General features: G+C 34.8%; 1 protein-coding gene across 1 annotated transcript; it reads left to right on the forward strand.

Annotated features, from left to right (window-relative positions):
- The first annotated feature begins 987 nt into the window (after window positions 1-987).
- Window positions 988-9,534, forward strand: LOC147401147 (uncharacterized). The gene is made up of 15 exons (XM_086442314.1): window positions 988-1,381; window positions 1,472-1,569; window positions 1,672-1,772; window positions 1,916-1,994; window positions 3,218-3,278; window positions 3,421-3,467; window positions 3,571-3,663; window positions 3,804-3,894; window positions 4,906-4,954; window positions 5,578-5,694; window positions 5,797-5,944; window positions 7,369-7,461; window positions 7,547-7,615; window positions 9,034-9,076; window positions 9,203-9,534. The coding sequence occupies exons 1-15, from the start codon at window positions 1,324-1,326 to the stop codon at window positions 9,301-9,303; spliced, it is 1,248 nt and encodes a 415-aa protein (XP_086298440.1). The 5' UTR covers window positions 988-1,323; the 3' UTR covers window positions 9,304-9,534.
- The last annotated feature ends 1,058 nt before the right edge of the window (window positions 9,535-10,592 follow it).

Genomic DNA, 10,592 nt, shown 5'->3' on the forward strand with positions numbered 1-10,592 from the left:
TAGCAAACTTAGAGCATTCACAATGAAATTGTTAGTGGATCTATTAGCGCTAGATCCACTAACTTTAGTTAAAGTATTCATCCCAATGAACATGTTACTCTTCGAGATCCTAAAGTCCAACATCTACATCTAAATCCATTGTGTCAGAAGCAACAGTAATTATAGATATATTAGATACTAGGAATTGTCAACATAGTATTCAAACAATGAGCCTTCCAATTCATTTGGAAGAGACGTAGTATCCATATCCAAAGTGAGTCATATCCAGTATAGGCTAACACTTATGTACCTAAAAAGGAAAATGGGAGGGTCGATGTAATTGAGCTTGAAAGTTAACTCGTTAAAATCATTTTTACTAATAATAATAATAATATAACATTCGGAACTAAATGGACAAAGGGATGGATCCATATTCGACCATCTATTTTTCTATTTGGATCGTTTAAATCTCAAATAAAATTCAACCCATTTTATGCCCTACATATGCAACATTTAATAACTTAAAATGTACAAGGAGACATCGATCTTAATTATTTAGACACGACTGAGGAAGAATATTATTCAATGACATCATCACAGGGATATATTGTGATTCTCACATTTCAGACGTGGAGGTGGTCACATAACCATAGATTCTTTTTATTGTATCTCGATGAAAGACATCTATGATTATCACATCAATGCAGTGAGAATCACAGTAAAAAGAAAGTACCCCAAGAATTTTCCTAATATTTTTGATTAATTAAAAACAAAAGGTTATGTCACGAGAAACACACATTCTAAGTATATGCGAATGATTAGCCTTCAAAATCCAGAGTGACGTATATATGATGGTAAGGAAAGGTTGGGCACGTGACCAGGCTGCCTCATCATCCATGGAAGAAAAAGAGAGCACGTGCGAAGGTACGGGTGTGGGGAAGTTTCTCTAGTTTGAAGCGTACTTATCGCAAGCGAGTGGCGTGTGCAGATCTCTTCAGCAATAATGCTTGGCTACCGACACTTCCACCACTCTCAAGTCTCAACAAATCCTTATTAGATTGTATTTATTTTATTTTATTATTTACTACTTTACGATAGATACGTTTCTCCTTCAGCTGTTCACCATTACTTAAAATAATTAGGTTTTACGATTTAATGTCATTTCAGTCCACTAGAGATTTTGATTTTGAATTATTGCGTCACGGATGTTCTGATCCAATTCACAATTAAAGGGAATCTTATTTTCTTTTCTTCTCTGATTCGTTTCGATTTCTCTCTGTTTTTTCTATATTTTTAGTGAGAGATTGTAATTTAGAAGAATTTGGGTTTGGTTTTTGGTTAGAGATGGGGAGCGCAGAAGAGAAAGTAGTTGCAGTGATCATGGTTGGCGGACCGACTAAAGGTATTTGAAATTGCTGATCTTTTTTATGCGTAATTGAGAATTTTCTTCTGTTTCTTTCAAATGTTGATTAATTGAGTTTGTAATTTACAGGAACTCGGTTTCGACCGTTATCGTTGAATATTCCAAAGCCATTGTTCCCTTTGGCAGGGCAGCCAATGGTTCATCATCCAATTTCAGCTTGCAAAAGAGTATACCCGTCGATCCCTCTTTTTTTTTTTTTTTTAATGTTTTTGTGATCAATTTGGATCCTTGGGTATAGAGTAATTGAGATCTCTTGATGGTTCTTCTAGATTCCCAATTTAGCACAAATCTATCTCATTGGATTCTATGAGGAGCGAGAGTTTGGGTTATATGTATCATCTATCTCTAATGAACTTAAAATTCCAGTCAGGTAACTTCAGCTTTGATTTCCCCTTTGTGTAATTTGCATTTCTATGTTGAATTTTGCTTTAATTGTTACAAATAAAAGAAAAAAAAAAAACTCATTTTTTTTTTGGGTTCTTTTTTATCTTTGTATTCCTGTTGATGTTTTAGATACTTGAGAGAAGATAAGCCACATGGTTCGGCTGGTGGACTTTACAACTTTAGAGATTTAATCATGGAAGATAACCCGGTTTGAAAACTTCTACTTTCTTGTTTTTTTGTTCTTTTTGTATGTTGCCTAAGGCCTTGTTTGGTAACCATTCTTTTAAGATTGAATGCATTTTTTAGAATTTATTCTGCCAAAAATCATGATCACAGTACCAATTCTTAAGGAAATGTTACCAAATTCCTTTCCTCTACCACCCAAGCTCTTTATCGCTAGCAATAATGGTGGATGAGTAGGAGTTTGGTGAAGATTACAAAAAGGGTGGGAACAATGAAAGAGTTAGAGCACTCTAGTGATATTTTCAACAATAATTGGATGGATTCCCGCTATGATCAGATGGGACCAAACACTGATAATGAAATATGAATTTTGGTGCCGGTTTATTATTAGTAAGGCTGTTAGTTCAGATGGTGTAGATCTAGAACCAAACTGAGGAGTTGGATCTGGATCTTATTTGATAATTGATGGATCAGATCTGATAACTAATTGGATTGGATCTGTGTTGTATCTTAACATTCGGATCATATCCAATTGAGAAACAATTCTGAAAAAGTTGGATCAGATCTAATTATCCATCCGGTACACTATACAGTCCGAGATGGATCTGATTTGCTTACTTATTGGCTTGGGTCTTTATAAGGTTGGATCCTAATGGATCTCAATTTTTAGATCCAAATCTGATCCAACAACAATCGAATTGGTTCCCTTTGGATAGTGCATGGCTGATCCAAGAGTGTCCGATAAGATATCAGATTGGATCCCAATTCCCAAATCATCAATCTATATGCGAAAGTATTGGATTGGGTAGGGTCGGAATTCTAGTCTATATTAGATCCTTTGACAGTCCTATATATAGGTATAAGGATTAATGTTGGTGGGAGAAAGAAGCATAAAAAGATAGAGATTTTTATTTATCATTATGTTAATAGATTTTTCTTTTATTTTATTTTTAATGATAACTGATTTTTTGTTTATTATTATCAAATATTTGATTACGTATATTGTTGCCAAATGACCTAAAAATCATGATAATAGATTATGAGGGCCATAATTGATTGTCGACCCTATAATCAATTACAATAATGATTAAACTGCCCCTAAATCTTTGAGATTAACACTTTCAATTTTTTTTGTTCTCTGTAAAAAAAATAATTATCAAGGTACAGAAATTCTTAATTTTGTTGACACTCTGTATGGTTTTATCTCGACTCAAAGTGTTAATTTGGTTGTTATGTTGTTTGTTGCAGTCACACATCTTTTTGCTGAATTGTGATGTTTGCTGCAGTTTTCCACTCCCAGACATGCTTGGTGGGACTCTTCTCTCCTTGAAAATTTGATACTCCTTTAATTGGCGATATGTTTCTGTTTATTCCTGTGCTCTTTTGCAATTGCATTATTGTTCTTTGTTACACACGTTTGACTTGCTGCTTCTTTCCCTTTATATTTACAGAGGCCCATAGAAGCTATGGTGGGATGGGAACAATCTTAGTAATCAAGGTGGATAATTACAGGCATGAACTGTTTGTTTTCGGCAAATTCATTTTCGGCATTCTGTTTCTCTTTCACATGCTTATGTTTCTTTCAACTTCTTTCTGTTTAGGTTTCTGCCGAATCAGCCAACCAGTTTGGGGAATTAGTGGCTGATCCAATCACCAATGAACTGTTACATTACACAGAGAAACCCGAGACTTTTGTACGTATACGACTAGAAAATCTACTACTACTACTGCACTGCATATGCTTAAGTCATTTAGTGTTTGATAGATATAGATGTGGATTCTGACTTTTCTTCTTCCCTGTTTTCTCTGGTCTTCTGTTACCCGGGTTATGCAGGTGAGTGATCTAATAAACTGTGGTGTGTACATATTTACACCGGATATTTTTACTGCGATCCAGGATGTTTCGGCACAACGAAAAGACAGAGGTTGGTAACTATAGGCCCCTGTCAATATTGTGCTAGTTGTAAATATTGCCTTGTATGAAACTAACTTTTAGTTTCTTGGTATTAATAGTTGTCCCAAGATTGTTGTCAAGACTTCTGAAGCCCAAAATAGCCATTCATCAATTAATTATCTCTATTTTTCCCGGGCATCTATGAGAAGCCTCTTTGAACCATTAATTCATATATTTCATTTAAAATGGTATCTGCTATTTTTTCCTATTTTTATTACTTTTTTCCATCCCAAAACAGCATCATTATCTCTGGAATAACTTTGCAACAGAATAAGCAATTCGTAGAGTAGCATCAGAATTCAGAACCCACACTTCTATATTCCCTTATATGATATTCAAGTGCATTAAATCAAGCTCTGGGAAGAACTTTTTTCATCTTTAATATCTCATCAAGCCCTTTTATACCAATGGGGACTATATTAAATCATGACAGGGAGGTAAAGGTGTTGAGATTGGAATGGTGGCAAATTTGATGTAGACTGCCATAAGAAGGTGCAAACTCAGTGAGTTGTATACAGTTATACCTTTTGGAGGTCTTCAGTATTGCTCCAAAAAGTGTTTATCATAGAAATGTAGTGGGATTGTCATTCTTCATGCTTCTTATTACAGCTTTATACCACTTCTGATACGATAAGAGGAAGGGTATCCCCATGACTGAATTTATATTATTCAGTTCTGTATGATAATAAAATGTTTTGTTTTAGATTAACATACACTTCTTCCATAAAACTGATGGTAGTTTGGCTTTAAATATCACATTCTGTAATCGGGTATTGTCTTGAAATTCAGTGGTTCATCTTGGACATTTCTCTTTTTCTTCCTGTGTTTTATGTGGTCATCAGATATACACTGAAACCGGTTTTAGAACTTTTTTTTTTTGTTGTCATTTTGATTTGATATTGCTAGAGTAATTGTTTCATATTTCCTCACTTACAAAATAATATTGTTTGGTAGGTATCTGAACTCTTTTTCTTATTTGCAGCTAATCTGCGACGTGTATCCAGCTTTGAAGCTCTTCAGTCAGCAACAAAGTAGGACTTTTTCTGCCTTGAAACATTTCTTTCTAAACTTTGAGTTATTTTTCTTTTGGATCTTCAGGAATTACGTGATATCAGTCACAAATAGTTACTCCATTACTTGGTAATTTGCGTTATACAAAGGTGCCAGCTTAGCAAGTCAGTACTCTGTGTGGTAAAACCTTTAGTAATTGGAACCATCATTATAGGGTGGCAGTCCTATCAAACCTCTATTCCACGATCTGAGTGCAGACCTATCCCAGGCTGTGCTCCCACTAATTTTGGGTTGCACCCCAGCTTTTGAAGAAGATGCAGTGTGTAAATGAACAACCGAAGCCCAAGTTTGAAAACTTTTGCAAATGGGGATTTAAAGCCCTACAAACCAGATAGCTCAAGAATGAGAGAAAAATACAAAAAATAAAAAAATAAAAAAATAAAAAAAATAGTTAAAACTGTTTAAATTGAATCTCCTATTTTTTATTTTTTATTTTTTACTTGGCAAATTGGATCTCCATATTTTTTATTTTGGAATTTTTTCTCTGTTTTTATTTGGCAGTATTTTCGAAGAACTGTTTTCTTTATTTCTATGTTTTTTTGCTTCTTGTTAACTTCTATGTTGACATATGTTGCTTCAACAGGACACTTCCATCAGATTTTGTAAGATTGGATCAAGATATCTTATCACCTCTTGCTGGGAAGAAGCAGCTTTATACTTATACGACACTAGATTTCTGGGAACAGATCAAAACTCCAGGGTAGACCAATTCAATTCTTTATTTTCTGTCTGTTTTTTCTTTGTCCCTACATGAACTTTGGACCATAAAATGACCCATTTATATTTGTGTTTGAATGTGCAGAATGTCTTTGAAATGTTCTGCATTGTATCTCTCCCAATTCCGATTCACCTCTCCTCATCTTTTGGTAAATGGGGATGGCACAAAGAGTGCTACCATTACTGGTGATGTTTATGTTCATCCATCTGCAAAAGTACATCCAACTGCAAAGGTAGTCCGGTTTTATTTTGCCTCAACTTTAGTATGTGCATTTCATGGAAACGTAGTAGCTCACATGAATCCATTTTATTTCATCTGTGACAATGGCACATGTATTGTTAAAGAAATCCCACCTCCCTAGGCAATAGCCTCGTGCACCTCAAGGAGAAATTAGGGCTGTCAATGGACCAGGCTGGGCCGGGTTCAAACAGGGCTTTAAATGGGCTGGGCCTTTAAGGTCAAAAACTTGACCCGAACCCTACCCATTTAAATATTGGGCCGGGCTTAAGTAATAAAACCTTAGCCCAAGCCTGGTCTACCTATAACCCACCCACCTATATTCGGGCCACTGGTGGGCCAGATCCATTTTTAATTATTTTTTATTCTATCAAAAGCCTATCAAATAACAATAAGATAATTAAAATAACATTTTATTAGCGTATTTGACAAAATTAATTGCATTCTATACAATAAAATTTTATGGGAGTCATTATTAATTCATAAAAAAAAAAAAATTAGTATACAATACATTTTAATATAATATGGTAATGGAGCGGGCTTAGCCCGACCCAATAACCAAATGGGCTAAATTGCTACCCTCAAACTCAGTCCACGGCAAGCCAGATCAGGCAAATACCCAGCCCATTGACAGCCCTAGGCGAGATGCAGGTTTCAGCCTTTAGTCCTAAACTTAAATTGATCCAAATGAAGCTTATGCCTCACTCTATTCTTGTTGAGCCTTGAGGCGTGAGGGATTGACTTGAGCTAGTAATTAAGTGTTCTAAAAATCCGTCCTCTAATTAAGTGTTCTTTTAAAATAAAAAATTGGAAGTATAAATTTTATTGAAAAGAAAAGAAAAAGAGCCAGAGGAGTAGAAATCCTCCGGGATGCAAAGAACTAAACCAAGAAAAAACAGGTCAAGAGAGCTCTTAACTTCTTTTCTTATTTATTTCTTTATTTATATAGGTTGTTCATTTATTTAAGTTTTATACATTTTTTTTAGTCTATTTGTATCTTCCTCTGGAAAACTTTCATGCTTACGCTTTGTGCCGCTGCATGGGTTACACCTTGCCTCATTAAGGCAAAATGCCTCATTTACACCTTGCATTTTTATAGTATTACTGATACTTTTGATTGTATCTAACAAATGTGTTTTAAACATGTATTGCTATGTAATGTTTTGATCATATCTAAGATCAGATCAAAGTTATTTTTGTTACGAAAGGAAAGTGAGTGAAAATCTTGAAAGAAAATAAAATACATGTGTAATAGTGCATAAAGGTATACTCGATCACGTGAGTATATTCACACACATGAAAAGAAGAAATACTACATAGATTGCATATACTTTGACCAATCCCGGTATGGATGCAGGGTCAACAATCCTTTGATCCTGTTTATTTTTTCCCTCAACTGATCTCGTGCATTGGGTACAGATTGGTCCCAATGTCTCAATTTCTGCAAATGCTCGTATAGGTGCTGGTGCAAGGCTCATTAGTTGCATCATCCTAGATGATGTCGAGATTAAGGTATGGTACTGAGTCAAAGATTTGAAATTCATGAAGGTTTGTATGCTGACCTTGATATGAACACTGTTTTATTATCTACTGACAGGAAAATGCAGTTGTTATACATTCAATTGTTGGATGGAAATCATCAATTGGCAAATGGTCTCGAGTTCAGGCAAGTCTCTTCCTTTTTCTTCTTTTTTTTCTTTTCATTGCCACTGTTTGAGTAAAATTGGAAACAAAAAGTTTGAAGATAGCCAAAAGATCGTTTTTTATAGATAAGGGAATTAAGCTAACCAACTTAATTTTCTTTGAAACACTTTGATGCACCAATTATCCACTAAGTAATGCAATGGAGTGGCCAATCTTTCAGCTGTTCTTTTTAAGTTCATTTATAGTTTTATACTGCTATGTACATCGAAGCTGGGTTCTACTGCCTTGGCAGAACACCCCATAGGAATATCTTTCTTACTTTCAAGTGACATGTGTGAGCATTAATGCGTGCAAGGATATAATTGTTGGATTTAAAGGTGCCCGGTTACAGAAAACTTGATGTACAAGTGGATTTTTTTTTCCTTGCCTTAGCTGTGACCCACACATGACAGGGCTAGAGACTCGTCTGACTGGCAAGGCTCCCAAAGATATATTTTGTTCATCCATGGCTCAAATAATTTCAGGAGAGAATGTACCAATAAATTTCAGGAGCCTTTCTTGAGATTTATCGACCCCATTTACCCTATTAGTTTGAAATGACTAAAATGTTCAGCTTGTTAAATTGGTGAAATCTGAGTGTTGATATCATAGACCAGATTCAAAACTTGCCATCCACCTAAGTTTTTTTCTCATTAAAAATGGGCTTACCCATTGGTTAAGAGTCAGACTAGCCTGACTAACTTGGTAAAATGGTCAGGAACTCACATCTTGGCATCCAAAAATATGATCCAATGCGACAGGCTTGTAGAGGATGAGATTCTAACAAGTTTGATTTTTTATTTTGAAAATTCATTATTTTTCAGCATTTAATTTTAAGTTTTGTGAGTTTGGTAGCCATCCAATTTCAACACCCTGGATCAAGATCAAAATAAATAAATAATTGAAATTTTTTTTTTTTTTTTCTGAATCTGAGTTTTTCCATGAAATCTAGAAGTCTGTTGTGTTGGATTGCCAATGTGATTTTCTGTGTGGATCAACGATCTTACTAAGGAAAGTGTTTTTTTGGTTGGTAACACCATTTGTTTTTTGTTGGATTGCCAATGTGGTAATCCGTGTGGGCCAACGACCAACCTTACTAAGGAAATTGTTTTTTGGTTGGTAACACCATTTGGAAGGTTCGTCGTGCCTACTCGGTGAATTGGTGGTAGTCTGATTAGTAATTGTGGGGGTGTAAGAAGTCTGAAATTATGGACACCAGCATCATGTCTCTGCTAATCTCTCTGCTTTTTTTGTTTAAAAAAAAAAAACTTTTCTGCTCTGAGGCCATTACTTGTTGAAAGAAAATGCTGTGTTCTCGCTGAAGGATGTATCTTGTTTTCCGATATCCTTTCCAATTGATGGCAATTAACTTAACTGGCTCATTTTGCTCAACTGTTTCAGGCTGAAGGAGACTACAATGCAAAACTTGGGATTACTATACTCGGTCGGTACTTCACCGCTTTTTCTCATTTCTTTTTTCTACCATTTCACTTTACTTCTGGTTTAAAGAAAAATTCAATACCAACGCTCGCTAACAGTGCATAATATTTATTGGTATGTTTGGATGCAGGGGAAGCTGTGACTGTTGAAGATGAAGTGGTGGTTATTAACTGCATTATTCTTCCAAATAAGACCCTCAATGTCAGTGTACAAGATGAAATCATTCTATAATAAACCGAATGAGATCCCAGACAATGCCTACTTGTACAGAGTGCCGTCTTTTTCCCTCGTGTGTTCATTGTTCTCTCTAAATTAACAAAAGAAGAATGGGTTTCTTCTCATTTGTTCCTTTCTTGTGCATTTAGCAATGTTATATCGAACCCTTTAACATCAGATCAGTACCCCGTTGTGTAATCATATTTTGAATACGAGGGTTATGCTACTGAGTTTTGTTTAGTTCAATCTGGTAATGCAACATTAGCTTGAACGATCATGCTCTCACACCATATTTTGTACAGTATCAAATAATCTAATAAATAACCAATCAGACTTTCCAGGTAACCACAAGATTTTATTAAAAAAAGAACAAAACTGATGTCCAAAACTATCAAACCCCATGGACAGATTTTTCAATAGTTTTTCAACCAAATTTGTCAAAACCTGATTTTGAGTTTTCCATGCATTTTTTTGAGCAACCAGATTACAACTGTAAAACAGTTTCCTTCACGACCAAATCCAAATCGCAAAACCATTACAACCACCGTCCTGTAAATTCTAGACACAAGCAATAGCAACAACATTGACAAAAATTCTATCAACCCTTTGTCCCTTTTAAATTAGTTTTTTCATCCAAAATTTACACTTTCATCAGTTCACAATTTAATTTCATTTCAGAATTTCAAACGACTTTAACCTGTTAAATACCCAGTACATATGCAAAACCAAAGCATTATTAGAGGATCATAGCTATCAATAGAGGTGAAGGATCCATTTCAAACGGTTTAATCCATTTCACCTACTTTTACTAGTTCATTCATTCGGTACTACATATGAAAGGATAAAATTTTATCCAGATTGGCATACCCCATGGTACTAAAACAATACCAAGATACTAATTTTATTTATTTTTTCATTTTTCTTTAATCATAAGGTGAGACGAAAAAAATTTATGATTTAATCGAAACTTTTTGAATAAGTAAGCAAATTTGGTGAATACGTTCCCAGCACAATGACCTGTCCAAGGGGTAGAGATTTTATAATATGCATGGAGATTGATCACAACCATTGAAGTTTTAAACTTCCCGAGGAAATAGTAAAGATTGTCCCTGTTAACTAGGTCAGGAAGGATAAACTTCATAAATGCGAAGCTGTCCACTAAAATCACTAGTTTCAGCCTTAGATAACAATAAAGAAAAATTACGTAGTCCAATAATAAGAGTCCCCAGCTATATATGAATTTAATTATGATCCCGTTCAACAACAAACATTTTGACAAACATTTTGGTAAAACATTTTTCAAA

Source organism: Akebia trifoliata, chromosome 5, assembly GCF_017979445.1.
Source record: "Akebia trifoliata isolate Shusen 1 chromosome 5, ASM1797944v1, whole genome shotgun sequence".
Classification (NCBI taxonomy): domain Eukaryota; kingdom Viridiplantae; phylum Streptophyta; class Magnoliopsida; order Ranunculales; family Lardizabalaceae; genus Akebia; species Akebia trifoliata.